General features: G+C 37.6%; 1 protein-coding gene across 3 annotated transcripts in view; it reads right to left on the bottom strand.

Moving 5' to 3' along the window:
- Positions 1 to 926: 926 nt before the first annotated feature.
- LOC145985882 (uncharacterized) overlaps positions 927 to 21,959 on the bottom strand; it is a 39,926-nt gene continuing 18,893 nt past the window's right edge. For 2 of the 3 annotated variants that reach the window (XM_083120008.1, XM_083120009.1), the window contains exons 4-8: positions 17,986 to 18,055; positions 16,265 to 16,395; positions 15,649 to 15,760; positions 13,607 to 13,705; positions 10,267 to 10,654 (exon numbers count right to left, since the gene is read on the bottom strand). In XM_083120008.1, coding sequence (XP_082976134.1) covers positions 10,427 to 10,654; positions 13,607 to 13,705; positions 15,649 to 15,760; positions 16,265 to 16,395; positions 17,986 to 18,055 — 640 coding nt within the window. In that variant the 3' untranslated portion in view covers positions 10,267 to 10,426. Of the gene's footprint in view, positions 1,039 to 4,816; positions 5,034 to 10,266; positions 10,655 to 13,606; positions 13,706 to 15,648; positions 15,761 to 16,264; positions 16,396 to 17,985; positions 18,056 to 21,959 lie in introns of those variants that run through there. The other variant, XM_083120010.1, reaches the window with a different exon arrangement.

The following is a 21,959-nucleotide window of genomic DNA, read 5'->3' as shown; positions in this document are numbered from 1 at the left end:
ACTCAACGTCATCATAAAGGTTGATCAGAAAGGACGCGAAACTGTATGCAAGTCATACCGAGATTATAATAATTAATACCTTTTGACAACAGGAGATATTTCATTTATTGTTTATGATGTATCATTTATGTGATAAATCTTTTAATAAATAATAACAATACGTTAGTAATAACAATAATTTTATGCTTCTTCAGGGAGGGGGGGAGTAAACTGATTTCCTTCAGATGTCCCATGTTTGGGTCAAAATATTATGGTCACACTAAATAGGTGCGCATAGCTCACCTTTTTTAAACAGTAAGAGCTTGGTTTTATTTAAACCTTGGTGAACTGTTGTAGAAAAACAATGTTTTGAAGATCACATGTCTCCTTTGTCAAGATGGCTTCACCTAACTTCATAGTGCTTCCATAGCCAGCATATTCATTCCTTGTTTTAAGATTTGTGTCTTGCACATGTAGGGCATCTCCATGTATTTTTAGGATGTGTGCAGTGATTCTTTTACATTTTAATGATAATTTTGAACAGTGAAAGTTTTATGTGTCAGTGACAATGATTCAGGTTTTTTTTTGGGGAGGGGGGCACTTTCTCCACGAAGTTGAATCAACCTGACAAGAAGATATGTGATCTTTGTTCATCAGCTTAAAACTAGACTATGACTGATGTAAAAGAAAATAAAAAATAATTTAGAATTAATTTCCTTAGAATTCTAAAATTGTGATGCGCATACAATGGGCAAATAAAAATATTTATTACCGAAAATCTTATGAAATGCTAATTTCTCAGGAAACTCACATAAAAGAAAGGGTATGTGAGAAAAAGTAATTTTAGGTCTAAAAAAGGCACCTCTTAAAGATATTTTAAAAACAATTTTAGAAATCTTGTAAAATAATAATAAAAAGATTAATTATTACAACTTTAGTAATTTGCAGCCTTTTGAACAAAAAACAAGGTGTGTACAAAATAGCTCCACATGTAACGCATCAGCCGGTTGCATTTCTCAAACACATTGGCATTTCACTCTTTCGAGGACAGTATGAACCCTAGAAATAGAAAAAAAGCTTAATGTTGACTTTAAAACAGATTCTATTTTTGCTAGCATTTCACCTTATTTCTCCTGAACAAAAAGTAACCAAGCCAATGCAACCACAGATATCAGTGGCAATGAGCTGCCAGAATAAAATTAAGAGGAGCTATCCGAAAAAAGCTTGTTTTCTGATTTTACCTAAAAAATGCATTTAACATCAAATCAAGTACACTACCAAACATCTTTGGAGATGTTTATAATATGCATCTTACATTGCATCGTGACATATGCATACAGGTTATTGGTACTAGTCATACCCAGTGGTCGGAAGTAGTGCGCTACTGTAACTAGCTACAAAATTTGTAGCGGCGCTACATTTTGAAAATTGTAGCTGTAGCGAAGGTACAGAGCACTCCCTGACATTTGCTATGAGACTCGAAGGCAAGCGGCCCGACGTCAGTCGTACGCTACAGTATTTTTTTCTTTTTTTTTTCGCTCTCTTTCTGTTGATGTTGCAGACTGATGCCAGTATAATCCTCCCTCGGGAGTTGTGTTGTGTCGTGTCCGTGTGTTGAAGATTGTGGCTTAATATGGCACCACAAAGAAGTTTATATTACAACAAAGGATTTATTTTGTCGAGTGTTACTTCGGAAAGAGGAATTGTGGAGAAGTGCGACTATGTTTTGCAACGAAATTTCCTGGTGTTCACGTTCCACATAGGACCACTATATTAAACCTCGTAAAAAAGTTTAGAGTAACAGGGTCAGTTCTGAATAAAAGTGGATGGAAAAACCCACGTGCACTTACTGAGGAAAAACTATGAGATATGACAAAGGTCAGAACAGTCTCTTCAGAAATCTATCTGCCGCCTCTCACAAGAAACTGGTATTACAGAACTAAAGAAGCAGTGTTGCTAATGGAGCAGATAGAAAAATCGCTGCAGTGCGCCAGTGCGCCGATGCACAGCTGTTACGTACAACAAGGAAATTAGAGAATTCAGGTCTATCTAACGTTGAGTTTTAAACGTCATGCATTATACCAGGACTAGGATTAATATGTACTAACAAGTGGCTTTGTATGTAGCTACATACATATGGACTAAAAATTCGCAAAATATGGACTAACACATACGTAAAATTACCAAAAATGCTGCAAAGAAGACTTCTTCATACGATTCCTTATTTGAGTGATTTCAAACAAAATAAAAAAAAATATTATTTTTCATTGCATTAATGCACTGGTGGCGTTCTAACGGTTCACTCCCAAAACCCGTATACACTGGTACGGAACTGCAACGGCAGATAACAACATGCCAATGTGTTAAACCGCAACAATTGGACCACAACACTCCTCCTCAAGCAGTATTATTATTTCTTCTGTGATCGGCGAAAGTCGGTTGCCTTTGTTCTACATTTACAAACGATGCCGGCTTCCACAACAATCAAGTACATATATTGCCACTAGACGATACGCTGCGCGGCTTTTTCTTTTGCTATGAACCAGGGCTGGCGCTAGTCATTTTGCCCAGGTGGCGGTAGATGCCGCTCCATTTCGAACCCTCCCCCCGCCATTACGCAGCAACGGGAAATTGAAAATCAATATATTCCTAAGTAAAACATCAAAATATAAAATAAATAATGAGACTTCTTATGCTATTTCAATACTATTAAGCGCAAAAGAATATCTCGCTCGACCACAGTTTTCAATAGTCTTATTTTTTTCTTCTCTTCAAATTTTGCCGCCCTGGCCAGTGGCATGGTTCGCCCTCCCCTTCCGCCGGCCCTGCTATGAACTTGGTCACCCATCAAAGCATGGTAATTTTAACACAGAAAACAATATGCATCGCAATAAGCAGCAAAAATGACAGCCTCCTCTTCCTCCACCTAAATCCCATCTTTCGCAGCAAACGTCGCAAACTCTCTTGACTTCCCGCAAAATGTATGTCCGCCCGTAATTTGACATGCAATTTTTTCAATGTCGGCACTTCATTTTCACGCAGAGCGTAGTCGTATATGCGCCTACGGATAATGTTTTCATCGAAAGCGTCCACTGACGATTTGGTCGCTGGTCTTTGTCGTTCTTTCCCGGGAGTGTGGAATGATGTGGAGGGGCCTTCTGACATCTCAAGAGATTGTCTTTCGTTCATGATAGCCCTGATTGTTCGTTCAGGAACTCCAGTCGCAGCCGCTGCTCTCTTGCCAAAATGCTGTATTGGGATGCTAACACCTTCACTGGCTTCCTCCTTCATGAACTCGTGCACGTTGCTTAGAATTTCCCGAGCCTGGCTATGCAAGGTTTTTGATTTCAACTTTGACAGAACTGGAGGCATTATGGAATTTAACGTTCATTAACAAACACAGACTTTCACATACACACACGCAATACACGCACACAACATCAAACTGGTCAAATACTTAGTATAAAATAAAAATATGGTGCTTCCAATCCAACAAAACTCACCGTCACTTTACCTGCCTTTCCCCTTCCGTGACAGAAATAGTGCTTCATTATTACAGTTGGCAACACTAGTTACTAGCTAGCCAATGAACATGCACTGCATAAAAGAAGCAACCACTACGACGTGCTATATTGCCACATTACTGTCCCTGCCGAACGGTGTGAACAGCAAGCTGGAGCGCTATTCAATTGTTTTCAATGATGTTTGCACGAGTGTGTCCAGGAATGGAATGACAATATGGCAACAATAGCGAAGGTTTTCGAGCTGGGTGGAACACGTGATACTAAGAGAGAGGGAGATGAAACGAAAATTGGTATCTATGCAACGGCAAATTTATGTGTGTTGAACTCTACCCCAATTTGTCAGCCTGCGATTTTTATTTATGGGGAAATCTAAAAAATAAAGTATACAAAGACAATCTGCACACATATGTGAGTTCAAAGGGAGTATTGTACGAGAAATTGGGAGAATTACAGTAGACGAACTTGCACGTGTAAATGCCAATTTCTTTCGGGCCAGGAATCTGTTGAAGCAGAGGGACATAATTTTCAACACCTTCCTTAGTCAAGGTTAGTACACAATATGAAAACTGTAATTTTCATAGCAGACTCTAGCAACTGTCGCAGACCCCGTTCGCCAGGAAAGACAAGTGCTGACGCCGGGCCGCTTGCTGTCGAGTCTCGTAGCAAATGTCAGGGAATGCTCTGTACAAAATTTCTGTAGTTGTAGTGAAAATTTTGCTACACCTACATTTCTTCTCAGAATTTTGAGGAAAATTTTGAATGTGGCAACAGTGTAAATAAAAATTCGACAATAAACCTTACTTTTGCAGGATATTCATAAGGACAAAGTTTATTATATGGAAATACATTTTTGCCATACACACTGATCAGTTCCGCACATATCTGGATAACAGTGAAAGGAAACTGCTTCAAGATTGACATGAATGCTCTAGAAGGAATTCTAAGCAGGTGTAATTCTTACGACTTTGGAATACTGTAGCAGCTTTTTTTTTTTTTTTTTTAAATAGCGGAAATTTCGAAAATGGGTTCGCTGGCTTCAGCCAAACCTTAACTTCGGAATTTCTCCCCCACCCACCTTTGTGTATTGCATGACAGGAAGAGAGTTGTGTGTGCCAATTCAAGCACACAAAATGCCTTCTCCACAGGACTAGTGGCCATCTTGCAACATGACAACCATGATCAACTACAGTGGTATCAACTCAATGGTTTCAGTTAGTATTGAAAGTCTCAGTCTTTCACAAGATAATTAATTATAAAAAAGTGCATTATATTTTCATTTCAGTTTTTAAAGAAATTCACACTGGATACAATACCTGCAAACTAAGGAAGTTATGTTCCCTTCATGAAGAATGCCATTTCACGAAGTTGTTTCTCAGTTGGAAACCAAACGTGAGTGATTAATCTATTAAAATCCTCATGACTTTTTTTAAAACATGCCGAGCAGAAAAGTTTATCACTACATGTCCAGCACTGATACTCTGCAAATCCCCAACATTCTGGCATCATGCACAACACTGGGTCACCAGATTCCTACATATATGAAGAGAGAAAATTTCACCATGTATCTTCAATTTCACACATTTAATACTGAAACTGATGTTATTTACTGCAACTTTTATGTGATGTTTCTCTGTAAATTAATTTTGATTATTCAATTAAGATATCTATCCTACGTGCATTCTACCATGCCTTGAAGGCATATATAAAATGTGTAAATAGGACCCCACACATTTTTGACCTTGGCTATAATTGAAGTGATGTGATCAACGCCATGCCGAGGGACACTGTTGGGGAAAAAAAAACCCACCTGTGATCATCTCCTGGGAGTCAAATCCATGTCTCCAGTATGACAGACAGATGCCTTACCAACTGGCCCAAGCTGCTCTAGAACTTATTTCAGGTGGTTTTTTTTTACTTTAACAGACAATAATGTTGACCTGAGGGATGGGGGGCATATAACCCACGGCACAACAGCCCATCGAGGGCCTGGGCATATCTACCAACTGCCAGCCTCACTCCCACTTGATCCTACTCACTCACTCACCCGAGGTGGGAGATCATTCAACCAGTTATGGGGTGACGTGTGGTCAGCACGACAAACCCCCAGTCATCGTTGTAGGTTTCCATGACAGGATTACGCTATTCACTCGTAGTTCCCCAATTTCGTCACAATGGTGGGTAGCCACCGGTCCCGTACACAGGCCAAAATCTCAAGAGAAAAGTTCTTACGCTTACCCAAAGAGACTTGAACCTGCACGCATCTCGTAGCCAGAGCCCAAAGCATGATGCCTTAGACTGCACGACCATGGTGCGGAATGGGGGGATATAATTTATGTAAAAATAAGGGACTACACAAAAAAAAAAAAAAAAAGAACTCATGCGAAAATACTGTTAACAGTGAATTATATAGCGAAAGAGTTCTTTGAGGACCAGGACCTGCCAAACGACTTTTCACTGGGTGATGCCTGGTCAACACATTTAGTCCAATTGCTACTTTCTTTTCTGGATTTTGAGGTAGAACAACTACTTTTTCTTTTAAGTAGCTCTCCAATGTCTGCATGATGCTGGGCCAACACCAACATTTTGGAGCTATCATCAATATAAATGGCTTGTTTTTTAATTAAATGAAAATAATTAACTATATAACTTTTTTTATTATTATTCTCCTTGAAAAAGTAGGTTATATGTAACACCAGAGAGAATCCACACTCACTTTGGAACAAATGTGCCCATGTATGTAATCATCTGTGTTACCTTTATTTTCTATAATGTACTTTATTGTTTACAAATACAGTGGGCACCCTCTTAACTGGCCTCGGTTCAACTGGTCATCGGTTTAACCGGCCACTTAGCTGAGGAAAAAAATATTAATTTCTGTTAGAATACAGTACAGTCTTCTTTAAATACGTGTAGTACTCTATGTATTTTTAAAGCTGTCATCTACAATTGTTTAGCTTTTAAAATGTGTACATACTGTACAGTGATACATACATACACAGTAGTTTTCTGTGCTTTTTTTTTCTGCTCATCTTGAGAAGTGATGTTTACTGTATTCCATTACATAATTCGGTTTAACTGGCCATTTCATTATTCGGCCAAGGGTCTGGTCCTATGGTGGCTTGTTAAGAGGGTGCCCACTGTATTTTGTTCTAATTTTGGTTTGTCTAATGACCTGGAATGTTCACGACAACATAGTAAAACAGATACATTCAGTGAAAAAACAAAATAACCAGCATGCACATATCCAAACGGTGACAATTCCTTGCCAATGCTTCTTTTATTGGTTCATGTTTAAGACCATGCAGAACAGTTTTCGTGAGGCTCTTCCCTCTGTTGCAATGTTGCCAACTTAGCTCTCTTGGAGCCAGATCAAGGCTCTTTTGTGCACTCATTTCACTGTGAACTGGGGTGTCCCTTGCCCACCACTGTGATATCACTGACTCCAGCCCACACAGACCAACTTTTGCCATGAGTATACACTTTGCTTGTGACGTGATATTGTTATATTGTCTGTGCCACCCACTCTTACCTCCCCATCTACTTTTTATAACTGCATGTTTGTTGTGAATGAAATAATATTGTTATCCTTGATTCCTTTATTTTCAATTTCATACGACCATCGGTGGATTATTGAGATGGGTTTGGCTGCTGGATCTAGACGGTGAAAACTAAGAATAAAATGTCATCACTTTAAAGTTAACAGTAACAGCAGCGCCCCCACCCCTCTGACAAACTAACATTACCCTAGAAGGCACTTTAAAACAGCCTTCATAAATCTAGTTCCTGGAAAGTTTTAACTCCATTTAAGGTGAAATTTAGCTCTTTTATGCACATCAGGTTTGGTAACACTGCCAGGATGGCCGTAGGATGCAAGGAGAAATGCATTGTACTTATGGGAGTATTATTTGATTTGTTCTCTTGGGAATATAGAACTTCCGATGGCATAGAAAAACAATATCAACGGAAAGAGGACAGTTAGAAGATACATTTGACCAGCGGAAAAATTGAACTTTCCATTTGATTAGCCATAACTTGATGTTGAAGTTGATTCCCCATAAAGAATACATGGGATTTTGCAAATTCTTAATCATCATGTTTTTCGAACATCTTGTCTAGCTTAATAATAAACATTAAAAAAATGCTTCCACTTGCAACATGGGGAGAAATTCATACTCTTGCATACGCCCAGTTTTTTTTTAAGTAGCAGTGCCCATTTGGACAATATTGAAATAAATGCACCACTGGTGTGAAACTGTAACTCCTCCCCTTAAGAAAAGGGTAAAACAAAACTTTTAACTTGTGTGTTGAGTTTGTAACATTTCACTTTCAACTTTGTCAGTTATTGTGAGGTACAAATCTAAAAATATCTATCTATCTATCTGTCTATTAAAAGTAATGGGCAAAGGGCAATATCATTTTTATTCAGTAACATTTAGTTATCTGTTGATATCTGACATTTGTACCTGACATTGCACCTTCTCAATATCCAAGTAGGTTAACACTTGTTCCCATGATATCTATACTAAAAGACTGAGGTTCTCAAATAGAACCTCAGACCCTTCACATCAGCCATGTGCCTACATGGAAACACTATTGTCAGTATGTTAGCACATATTAAATGCACTGTGTTCAGTGGCATGTCCAGGATTTTTGTAAAGGGGCTTATGTCTTTATTTTTTCATACATAGTCCTGCATTCGATGTTTTTTATTATTGCTAACCATGGGGTATGATCCCCACTAACCCCCTCCCCTTTGGGTTTGCCAGTGACTATGTTGGCTTTTACATAGTAAAGCATTGTTTTTACCTCTGCATTGGTCTATGCAATGAACACACCTGAGCAAGGGGGTGGGTAGAGATTGAAGGCTCAACATATTCTTAATGTTCATATGAGGGACCAGCGTGATCAGCACCGTACTTGGTCACCTATACCCTTCAATGTCACCCCACAACACCAACTCAAAAAGGGCTTGGCGAGCCTTGAAGCTACTTGTGAAGAGACAGTGGGGCAAAAGCTGCAGCCTGAGATTGCCCCCTTTGGGAATATAACCAAGCCACAGAAGTGTAATTTTCAAATTTGAACAATAATACAATGTGCATACATACTAATGTACATAAAACAAGAACTGGTGTTATTCCATGCAAAATCTGGTGTTATCTTTCATGATTTCTTTTACTTCATGATTCATCTTCATTATCCTTCACCATTTCCTGCCTCTGGCTGGGTCGGCATACAAGTCAAACCTCTCCATTTTCTTCTGGTCTTCCACCTTTCCTCTCTTTCCACGGTGTTCCAAAGTTGTTCTCTTCTTCTAACACTCTCCACTATCTGATCTTTCCACCGACATCTTAGTCTCGTCTTTGGCCTTACTCCCACTCCTTGTGCATTGTAAGCTCTTACCGGTAGACTTTCTGCACCCATCGTCTTTATGTGTCCGAACCATCTCATGTGTGCCTGATCTATCCTGTCCTGAAGCTTCACCACCCCTACTGTCTGTCAGATCTCCTCATTCCTTACTCTATTCCTTCTAGTCTTCCCCAATATACTCCTTAAAAATTTCATCTCCACTGCCTGCATCTTTCTTTCTCTCTCTCTTCATTGTCAAAGTCTCTGCTCCATACATAATTATTCTGGTACATAGTATATGTGTTATATGTTACCTTCTTGCATATCATAGGTCCACTTTAATCTTCAAATACTTCGAAAGAGTCCACCACCCATTTATTCTCTTCTGTTTATCTCCTCATCTATTCTTCCACTTCTCTCAATTATTCTTCCTAGATATTTGAGACTCTCCACTAACATCAACTCTTCAGTGTCCATCTTTATTCTTGGTACATTTCTGCCTATGTTTCTTGTTGTTATTAGCACCTCGTTATTTTCTGAACTGAATTTCATTCCTGCTCTTCTTCATGATTGCATTCACTAAATACAGGGTGGAGCTCAAAATGTCATACACTGAAAATATCTAATACAATGTTTAATTTTGGGTTTATCACATTCTAATTTTGTGAAGGGTAGCCCTACTTCATGCGTGATTTGGCAGATAGCAGCACTTGTCAATGTTATCCATGAGTGGTGCCACCTGCTTCAGTTGGTGAAACATTACAGACAACAGGCAGTTGATTCTTGAACAGAAGGTGGAAATAGTGTTGTTTTATGTGGAAACTAAAAAAAAAAAAAGTGTAGCAGGGAACAAGAATGTTTTTGTGTTTATTTTGGGATGCAGTGGGGTCCCTGCAGGCAGACAGTTATAGACTGGCCAGATCAATTGAAACTGATGGCAGTGTTTTCGAGAGAAAACAAGCCTGTGCCAACACGTCCATACATCAGAAAATGTTGAGGCTATGGAGAGTAGCTTTGTCTCGAAGTCACACAAAATCCAGCAGACTCCAATATCAATAAATTTAACTGGTGGTTCAGTATTTTTTGTTTTCATATTTAACATACTTTTCTGCCTCTAAGCCTTAATCATGATGGTGAAGATTGATGATAATTAGATAAAACTGATGAAATAACACTCAGAAAGGAATGGCCATACCCAAGCCAGGAATCAAACCTTGCCTTCTGTGGCAAGTCTATATGCTCAGCCACCAAGGTGGCAGTTGGTGGTTTAGAAAATAAAAATTCTTACTAAAACAAATCTACAAAACTATATTTACAGTTTAATTTAATTTACAAACATTCATCCTGGAAATTGCACATTATTCAGAATTATTCTCGTTGTTAAAGAAGACTGAAAACAGCTGATACCAAGCCAGGATTCAAACCTTGCCTTCTGTGGCAAGTCTACCACTCAATATGCTCAGCCACCAAGGTGGCAGTTGGTGGTTTAGAAAATAAAAATTCTTACTAAAACAAGTCTACAAAACTATATTTACAGTTTAATTTAATTTACAAACATTCATCCTGGAAATTGCACATTATTCAGAATTATTCTCATTGTTAAAGAAGAATGAAAACAGCTGAAGATGTTCCATTTCTGCATGTAATGACTCACAACAGTCGAAATGGTCATTGAACATGTAAGGATCCTGATGCAATTCATTAAAGCATGGTGAGCACAAAATTCTTCCATTGCATGGGATGCATATCAAGTCTGCTACTTCGCTACACTCGGGCATTGAGCAAAACAGAGGATAACCAAATTCCTACACATACAAACAACAATTGATTAAAGATCTTAATTTTGATGCATTTCACACAGAAACTAGTATTACTTGATTAAAAATGTATATGCCATTTTTCTTTTAAAGTAATTGTAATTCAATAAGACATATCATGTCTGCAACTTTTTTTTATATTCAAGACCTGCATGAATCTTTTTTTTTCCTTTGCACGGCAAAAATGGGTTTCAAGGACTAGGGGATGACATGTCAGTGGAATATCTTAAAAATTTGAAGGGGGGGGGGGATACATATTAAAAGCCTTAAAGAATGAGAAGTCCATATAAAAGGCAAGTTATCTACCTTGACAATCTACGTAATGGACTATACTTTTACATTTATTTAAATCCTTCTTTTTTTTTAATCCTAAATTCTCTGTCAAAGTTCTTCTAAAATGTCCCCACAGTGCTTTATCGGGGTGACTACTCTATGCTCCAGATAAAATTCAAGTACAAGAACTTTCCTTTGGTTAGTGTTGTCTGGAATCTACCTCCCTCCAGACATCCTGTACTATATTGCCTTTCTTGACAGCTTGTCTGTCCTTTTGTGCATGTGCAAAGATTAATTTCTGTTGGGTCTCAAGCCATCTGAGCATTGCCAAGTCAGTCCATGCAGATAATGATGGCCTGGTGCCTTCTACCAGATGGAGGCCTTCAGAACAGGTTTTGTGATTCCTTCTTGGCAACAGTTAGAAGGAGCGGGAGTAATGGGTGAGCTTCCTACTACCAAGCCCAGCATTGGTGTTCCTTCTGCAATTTGTAATTTCAACTTTGCATCAAGTACTGCCATTTTACCCACTGAAATTTGCTGCAAGGGTTGGATCCTCTGGTCTGTACTTCGTGCAATAAAAGTTTATTCTTGTTGAGTTGAGTGTGTTGTTTTTACAGGGCTAAGATCTCCTTTTAATCTTTCCTACTCCTTACCATCCATATTGGAATATGATGGTAGTGTTTTAATCAACATTTTCTAGCTTTCTGAGGACAAGTGCTTTCTTTTTTCCTCATAGTATCTGTGCGATTGGGAGCATGTTTTAGAATTTCCATCCCTTTTAAATGTGTTATTATTACAATCTGGAAACCTTTTACCCTCGTCTTTCTAACATTATCAGTATGGTTTTAAGATAGAATGGTACAATATCAGTTATATGTTTTTGGTAAATTTAAAAGTAACAGAGTACGTAATATGAAATGAAGGTAAATTGTAATGCTTGTTTGTAGTAGCTCGACACAATGCAATACTGAATTTTCTGTAGTAATTTTTTTCAATGTGCTTAATCTACAATATATCTCTTTAGATTGGAGTTTCCACGAAAATATCTTGTTTTCAAGGACATATTTAGGGAGGGGGACCAGGGGGTCCACCCCCCAAAAGATTTATCAAGTACTAAAATTAAATAATGAAAAATTTATTCGTTTAGCCATTGTTATATAATTTCCTCTGAACTTATTGGAAGACAAGAATTATATTGGGATCATACGGGTTTGAAGAACGGAAAGGACGTATTTAGGGGGTCCGGACCCCACACCCGAAAGACTTATTAAGTATGAAATTTGTTGTATAATTTCCTCTGAACTTATTGGAAGACAAGGATTTATATTGGGATCATACGACTTTGAAGGACAGGAAGGACGTATTTAGGAGGTCCAGACCACCCCCCACACACACATCCGAAATACTTAATATGTACTAAAATGAAATAATGAAATTATACTCGTTTAGCATTTGTTGTATAATTTCCTCTGAACGTATTGGAAGACAAGGATTATATTGGATCATAACGGCTTTGAAGAACAGGAAGGACATATTTAGGGGGTCCAGGGGTCCGGACTCCCCGAAAGACTTACCAAGTACAAAAAATAATTTATGTATTGTAATTAGTATTAATTTGATTTAATATAATTATTTAATTTAAACATTATTATTATTCCGGAGACACTTAGTTCAGACCCCCCCCCCCCACCGAAACATATTTCTAGATACGTGCCTCTTCAATAGCTTATGATCTTATGGATAATTCTATTTTTTACAATTTGTCATTCTGACTAACTGCAGCATGACAACTGTTACATGTAGTAAAAAAATAAACATGATGAGCATTACATAGAATTTTAAGTTATGGCATCTAAAAATTCTGATACACACAAAGATATTGCAACAATGAGAGTAAAAAAATGTTTGATTCAAAAGAGATGAAAGGTCTGTTGAACTCCATGCAATTAAAGCCAGTCGAAAACATGAGTGAACTTGTGGTGCACACAAAAGTTAAACTTTGGAAGGTAGGTTTGGAAGATAACTTAGGGAGATAAATAATAATAATAATAATAATAATACTGCAATTTCAAATGGTGCTTACTCATTTTGCCGAATCCAATCCTCCAAATTATCCACATATTTTAAAATATCTCCATTAATGTATCAACTTACTTTAAGTTGGTTTATAGCATATTTTTGGAGTGGAAATGTGGACGTACTGGCTCAGTTAAAAGAGAAACCATATTTTAAACTAGTTCTCTTTAAAGTATGAACACCTGGTACTGTAAACAGAGTTTACACGAATGTGCAAAATTCATATTGATTCATATTAATCAATTATCTATCTATGTTTCTTAAAAATACATTTTTATGGAATTCCCTGACATTTTCAGTCATTAATTTACTGACTTTTCAAGGATCTTTCAACTCCATGGGAACCAACAATTTAATTACCATTGTTGTTTTCTCATTTAATTTTTCCCTCTGTTTTAATCTAAATGTTGCTACATTATGCATAAAAAAAGTCATTTCTGTGTCTGCTAAATATTTTATGAAATTTTGAGCCTATATCTTGATTTATTAGTGCCATGCAGGTAAACAATATGCAATCAGTTATCTTTAGATCATTCTACATTACTAAAATAAATCCAAATGAACTAATTTATACTTATTATGCTTCCTTACCTGTGGTTTAGCAGTCTCTTGAGATTTCTGCTCCTCATCACAAGTTTTTGGCAGGACAGACTTCTTCTTCTTCTTCTTCTTCATTTTTCCTAGTGCAACCTGTAACAGTTGATATTTTGATGAATACACTGCAGGGGCTCTTGCAACAGATAAAACATAGTCAAAAATTTGAAGGTACATAAACCAGCAGGTTTGTTTGAAACCTTTTCATAGTGTGGGACTTGTATTGCTATGCTTTCTTTGAACCTCCCCCCACTCAGTTGGAACCACTAGCATATGCAGAATTTTATTCAGAGGAGGTTGGAATTCTAGAAGTGGTATGGTGTTGCTTTCTAGACAGAGGTTGGATAAACTGTCAAATATTTTGCAATTGCTGTTTTTAGCCTTCGTTTTAAAAGTTGTTCAGAGACAAAAATGGTAATTGAAGGTTATTTTAAGGGGAGTTTGCATTTACCACTTTTCCCCCCAAAGTTCTTTGAAAATTTTGTTAGCCCCATCATCTCCTCCTTTTATATGCCACAGGGCTTGATACAACAAAACACAACTACTCATTCACAGTAACATTAACTGCTTCACACGCCACACAGCTAACACAATTAACCACGTGAAGAAAATTAGGATCTGAAGGTGGTTAGAACAGCCTAAATTTGTTTATAAATAAGTTTATCCACACACTGCCAACACCCCACTAACACCCTCCTCTCAAATTTCCTCAACAAATCCTGTTGCTGGTGTTGGGTTGGTTACAAGTTAGTTTTCTTATTTTTTCTTCATTTATTAATATATAGAATAGACAAATGGTATAACTAAGTACCCAGTCATATGCTGTACATTTTAACTTTACAGATTTGATGAAAGACAGTGTTCTTTATGGGCTAAAGAACAATAAGTGTCCAGTGGGGGAAAAAAAATTCTGACATATTCTTCTGTCTGAGTTTAACATAAGGGCAAAGGCAGCGGAGGCGACTTGAAGCATTTGTCCCTTGTTTGAGGAGAATGCCAATAGAGAGAGCAGGGCGAGAAAATGGTGTTGTCATTACAAAGGGGCCATTTTTTACTTAAGCGTTTCTCCACCTTCAGGAAGACCATCGAGCTTTTGAGCTTTAATGAAGTCAGTTTAAATGCTTTAATCTACGAGGATCCACATCAGTCTACTCGAGAATTAGCAAATGTGATGAACTGTGACCATTCAACCATTGTGTGACATTTCCATTCTATGGGTAAGGTTCAGGAAACCACATGCTTTACATGAAAACACCCAAATCAGCAAGTAGGCCGGGAAGACAGCATGAAGTGCTGCGACACGATAATGCACACCTACATTCTGCTAACATGACGAAAGCTGCTATCCAGGAGCTTGTTAGGTAATTATTCCACATTCTCCCTACTCCCCCCAATCTTGTGCTCTCGGATTGCTACCATTTCAGATCTCAATCCATCAATCTTCAAGGAAGCTTTTTTGGTGACGAAAATGCTCTTTAAACTTGGCTTGATGATGCTTTCAACCCCAAATCAGCTGTTGATTTGAAAACTGCCCCAGCATTGGTAGACAGTCAAAGAAAATATATTACTGATTAATTTATGTCTTTTGTTCATCTCAAATTAGTATAAAATAAAAATACTTTTGCCACGGTGAAAAAAAAACACTATAAACTTATTCATCAACCCAATAGATTACAGTAGTTTCCAGTATACTTAGTGGGGCCTCCCTGATGGCATAGTGGAAATGTCATCACCTTGTAATCAAGGGGTCGCACGTTCAATACCCAGTGGAGGCACATAGTGGTTCAGATCCCACTTTAAACAGTAGGTTCAGCCCTAATTAGCCTTTCTGTGCATAAAGTGGCCTTAACACCAAATTCAAACAAACAAACAGTTTACTTCGTCCACATCAATTTTTCAATCATGCTGTTTTTTATCACTAAAAAAGCCATTAAAATTCTTCATTGCAATTAAATAAAAAAAAATCAATATGTAAATTTATTTACAATTTGATAGACATTACTGACATAGTAATCATCACTAAATGAACAGTTAGTTACCTTCCCACCTACTGCATTCTCTTCATCATCATACCCTGAGTTGCAAGCACCATTGTTTCTTTTTATCTTCTTCCTTTTGGCACCCTTTGCTTGCTCTTTCTCTGCTTCCAAACTGAGAAAAGCATACAACTAGAATTTCGGTGGTGTACAAACAACAATAACGAAAGTTTTATCATTGAAGTTGTATTTACTCTCAAAAATCTTTCATGTGTTAATTATATGTAACAAAATCCTCAAGTTACTCATGGTGGTTAGTAAATTAGCATATGATGAATATTGCATTGTCTGAATACCTAAAATAATTAACATGAAAAGACCAGGCAGTTTTGCCAATAGTGTTTGTCAGACAAGCAATACAAACTTTACCACTGCAGGTGGCATATGAATCTATTACAAGATTGCCAAAAATTTTAACTCAGAACTTGAAACATACAGTAACCAACTTTTAAGACATATGATCACTAGTGAATTTTGTGTTACTAGAAAAAAAGTTGAAATATCGCATCTTTAAAATTATCAGCAAATTTACTCTGCCATTAACACATGATTAATCAGTACAATCTATGATATACATACATAACATGACTTTAAAAACTGCACAAGAAAGGAAGCTCACCACGAAGCACCCTCTTCAGCCTCCTCCTGATGTTTCTGAACATTTTCTTCCATTCCTGCTACTACCTTCTCAACATCTTTGATTTCTTTCCCCAGTGGCTCTTCCCCATCTTCCTCATCATCATGAATGACCTTAAGAGAGAGAAAAAAAATAATAGTTTCTCACAACTTTGAACCTCATAAATACAGTATACAGTTTTTTTTTTAACAAACAAATTTATAACATTTGAAATAACCTGCTCATGCTGTAATGGAAGAAACTGAAAAATGTACATCAGTATTGGGTAGAAAGGGAACTTTTTTCAACATGGGGATATTTCCACATGAAAAAATCACAATGATAGAATGTCTGATGCTTCTTCTAAGAAAGATTGCAGGAAATGATAAGAATCACGCTTCATAAGTTGATTTATTTCATCCACTAAATCATACATAGTGCAATAGGTACAGTGATATGGAACAGGTCAAACTTTATAATTACAAAAGTTTTGAACATTGATTGCTATATAAATTTATTTTTAAATAGTGGAAACATGTGAAGATGGGCAGATGTAGCAGAATTTGGCATGTGTTTTCATAGGTTAGATAGTGACCACATAAAGTCCACATGGACTGGGGGGGGGGGGTCACATGCACAATGTGGTTTGCATGTGTTCACCAGTTTTTCCACATGTGGGAAGATAGTGATCAGACTGATAGCTGGTAGGAGAACAATCTAAAGTGCACAATTTTGTTTTCTGAAGGGCTAGACATGAGGAAATGAATAGACTTACGCGAAAATGGTCAATGAAGTAGAAGTGTTACTTGAAGATTAGGACAAGTATGAAGACATTCTAACAGAAATTATATAAGAAGCCTCCCTTTTAGGAAAAACATCCTGTGCTAGCTGAGCACAGACTGTGTTGCAAGCTAAAGATACTTCACTTTCTTTGATAGAATGGCATCTTAGATGCTCTCCTATATAGTTACTGTAGTAACTTTGAAACTTAGCTAGAATTAAGATCTTCTAATAGTGATGCTATTGTTGATTTTGTTTATTTTACTTCACTTTTCTGCCACATTTCGCTAATCACAAAGATGAGGATGAATGATCATATGATGAAATTAATGAAGAGGCACTTACAAAGAACACCCATGCCCATGCCAGGATTCAAATCTTGGACCTCTGGCATTGTAGCATGTGATAACCAGTCTCCCACAGAGGTTGGCGTAGTGTTGTGTGAACTTATGAGAAATGCAACCTTTTGAAATATGAAAGAGAGAGCCTATGAAATATTCAAAGCGACAATCACAAGTAACACTCAAAAAAGAAGAACTTCACCCTTTCTTCCCTTCAAAGTCCTCTTCTGTGCTACGATGTGCTAGCTACTTTGGTGTACATTTTGTGATACAAATTTATGTTTATGCAGTAAATAAATGACATAGCAAATACAGGTTATACCTTGCATAATTATACTGTATGTTCTGGACATCAATGCCATATAGGAAAGTGACAAGATAATGTTTGCAAGGAAAGGACATAGGAGTCAAGTGTACAATTTTGCTTCCAAAGGTCCTGGGTTGGAGTCCAAGCCAGAGAATGGATGTTCCATAGGGCATTCATCCAATTACCATTCATGCTATTCATTGAAATTACTTGATGAAGATATAAACACAATACCCACATTTATTAGATTGAAAAAAAATTAATGAATTAGTAACTGTTATGAAACTAATACCAACCTTCCCATCCACAATCTCTTCATTGCCAGTCTCATTAATGTGTTCCTCTTGCATCTCTGACTTATCCAAACTAAAATAAAAAGTGTTTCAATTCAATTAAACATGCTGTACCTAAATTGTACTGTGTACTAGAAGAATATAGTAAACTGGTTACATAAAATAGTTTATGGCACACAAGAGAATATATCACAAGACACTGCAAAATTAAAGTTGAGGCATGGGTCAAACCAGGATCTTTGGCATTCTATTCTACCACTTGAGCTACCACGGTGAGTCTCGCCTCCCATCAATTTTATGAACTTAAGAGCTCGATGGGGAGGCCAGCTTGTTTTCATAGCTCAGTGGTGTGGCAGCAGTGGCGTGACCAGGATTTTCGAAAGGAGGGGTGTACATATACTTTTTTTCAATCCTTATTTTTGCTTTATTTTCCTGTCTTTGCTGTTCTTTTTTTCATGCCCAATCACAAAAAGAGCAAACTTCAAATTCTATTTTTGTCTTTTCTGGCGAAAGGCAAGGAGGGTCACATCATCCCTTGAACCAATCAGCTTAGTCCAGTCGCCATGGGGAGGGAAAATTCTTGAAGTATTCCAGTTTGCCAAACTTATGCCTGAAAGTAAAACAGGTGGCCAAGGAATCCCCAATAAAGCCAAGGCTCGGCAAAGCCTAACGATTGCTGCAGGGTAGCAAACAAATGGGTCTCCGAACCTCTGCCTCTCCCTGAACCATGAGCGAAGGGTGCATTTTCACAGCAAAAGGTGTCAGAGGAAAAAAAACGAACGAAAAGTCTGTTTTTTTTTACCGGATGAACTTTACAAGTACAGCACCAAAGGGGAGTGGCAGAATGCCAAAGACACTCATTTGATACCTGGTTGAGTCACTATTGAAAATTAAATAACTTTTCTGTAAGAACTTCGTACTCTGAACCAATAAACCAGGCCCTCTTCCTTCAGGCTGTATTTACCTAAAAATTTTGAATATACATCACACATATTAATTCCTCCATTCATCAGAGTAAATGCAAGCAGCACATCAAATTGGCATGTGATGTATTCCACATGCCTGAATATATAAAATATTGTAGAATATTGTTAATTTCTCCAAGTTGCCAAAGTTCAAAGTTTTGTCAGATGAGTCTACATCAAGTAAAAATCATAGTTCTTCATTGTATAGTAAAAGTGAGTTCTCCATTTCATTACATTTATACCTCTCCCAACACATGAAGGGTATACACTCGTACTTAGTAGGAAAGAAAGAAACCCTAATGGTTATATTTCATTGAATTGATTCTATAGTTTGACAAGGTTTGGCTACTACTACAAGGTTTTGACATCTACCAACACCAATATAAAATTACAAATGTAGAGCATAAAACCTTCATTAATATATAGTATTCGACCTTTTTAAACATTCTCTGTTTCCCCAATCGAAGAGAAAGCAACAGCCATAAAACTTGGGGTGTAGTACATGCTGACAAAGGAAGACTAGTTCGTAGTTGCCAAGCATCTTGCCACTATACCCACCACCACCTAAAACAGGACAGGGAGAGGATGGTGAAGGTGGACGTTCTTCCCTTGATTCCTTGAGCATTTTTTTAGCACCGTGAAAGACTCAGTCCAGTCCTTTCTTTTTAACCTTGATGTCGTCATCTTTCCCTCATATACATGCCACTGGTCAGTGACGGCTGGTGATCTGGGTCTATGGGTGTGGACGTCAGCCTCAAGTCCAGAAGAAACGTTACCCCCCCCACCCAACTATTGCCACCCATTTCTGCTAATTGTACGTATTGGCAATCCAAGTTATGATGCACCTTTCACTGATAATGAGACGAAAGCAAAGTTATATTTCATGAAAATTTATAAAAATAAGGTTTATTACAAATGCAAAATACCCCAGTGACTTATTTCATCGATCATGAGAGAATATGTGGTGTTTGGTGTCTTTCGTGACCTGTAGAAAATTCAGCATTCGACGACCTGACAAAATCACTCACAACCACTACACTGATAAACTGCTATGGTTTGTAAGGGATAATAATAATGCCAGTATTTTGTGTAATTACCGTGTTTTAATAATGTACAGGGTGAGCATAAAGTCTTTCCCTGATTATGAATATTTACATCTCAACTTCCACGGTAGATAGGCAAATAAAACCTATGGCAATAAGTAGTGCAATACATCAAGTTTTTTTTCCATTTCTTTGTTTTGTCTCATTCGTAGAGATGGTCCCATATCATGGCCACCATGTTCGCCGGACATAACCCCTCTTGACTTTTTTTTATGGGGTTACGTTAAGGACACAATGTTAGTTCACCAGTTCCTGATATGCAAACTCTTCAGACACGAATATAGGATGCTATAGAGACGGTGATGGAAGAAATGTTGGCAAAGACATGGAGAGAAATTGAGTATCGCCTAGACGTTCTAAGGGCAAAAAAAGGGAGCACAGGTTGAAGTGTACTGATAAAAAAAATATTTATGAGTTAAGCTACCATTTCCAACAACCCGCATATCTGTATCTAGCATAGTTCTTTAGCAATAAAAGTTTGTAATCAGGGAAAAACTTTATGCTCGCCCTGTATAGTATATATATTACTTCAATATAAATTATAACACCATTAAGCCTTGTTTCCATGATTTATGAGGTTACGTTAAGGACACAATGTTAGTTCACCAGTTCCTGATATGCAAACTCTTCAGACACGAATATAGGATGCTATAGAGACTAGGGATGGCCAAACGGATCCGGATCCGAAAAATCTGGATCCGTTCGGATCCGGATCCAAAAGTTACGGATCTGGATCCGGATCTGGATCCAGATCCGAAAGTTCCGCATCTGGATCCGGATCCGAAAGTTCCGCATCTGGATCCGGATCCGAAAGTTCCGGATCTGGATCCAGATCCGAGAGTTCCGGATCCGAAAGTTTCGGATCTGGATCCGAATCGGATCCGGAACTATCTCAATTCCATTATAATATTACCACACCTTAAAAGGTATTATGATCTTCGATTACAAATAAATTTTTCATTAGTTAGTCCTACAAGAATTTTTTTCAAGTGATGTTCCTAAAATACTTTGCTACGCATCGGCTAACACACTCGTGCACAAGAAAAATCTTACTTGTTTAACACAAAATGTCAGAGGTGGTTTTGTAAATGCCATTGAAACGAATATGTATTCATTCGAATGTATTGGAAATGAAAACACACATAAATGTGAGACATTCCATTCCAGGATGAAACCTTTAACACACATAAGAAGATAGAAATGTTATACAAAAATTATACAATTGTTCTACAGTTACAGCTTTACAAATTAAAATAAAACATTATAATATATGCAGTGTTATATAATTACAAAGTGTAAGACTAACAAGGGAGGTTATCTAAGTGTCCCCCTCCGATTTCCACGAAACTTGGCAGGCGTATAGTCGGGCCCAAAGGAAGAAATACGTGTTTTTTTGTTTCAGCTAAAAAAACGATTTTAGGGTTAAAACCCCCTCAAATGTCAAGATGAGGACAAATTGAAGTAAGGATCTGACCCCTGTGTCCCCCTCCGTTTTACATGATACTTGGCAGGTGTATAGTGGAGCCCAATGGAAGAAATACGTGTTTATTTTGTTTCAGCTAAAAAAAACGGTTTTAGGGGACAAAAACCCCTCAAATGTCATGATGAGGACAAATTGAAGTGAGGATCTGACCCCTGTGTCCCCCTCCGATTTTCATGATACTTGGCAGGTGTGTGTATAAACGGGCCCAAAGGAAGAAATACGTGTTTTTTTTTGTTTCGGCTAAAAAACTGTTTTAGGGGGCAACCCCACCCCTCAAATGTCAATATGACGACAAATATAAATGGGCATTTGACCTATGTGTCCCCCTCCGATTTCCATGAAACTTGGCAGGTGTATAGTGGGGCCCAAAGGAAGAAATACGTGTTTTTTTTGTTTCAGCTAAAAAACTGTTTTACAGGGCAAAAC

This window comes from Lepisma saccharinum, chromosome 3, assembly GCF_977018435.1.
Source record: "Lepisma saccharinum chromosome 3, izLepSacc3.1, whole genome shotgun sequence".
Lineage (NCBI taxonomy): Eukaryota > Metazoa > Arthropoda > Insecta > Zygentoma > Lepismatidae > Lepisma > Lepisma saccharinum.
This window is presented reverse-complemented; position numbering and strand designations above follow the sequence as displayed.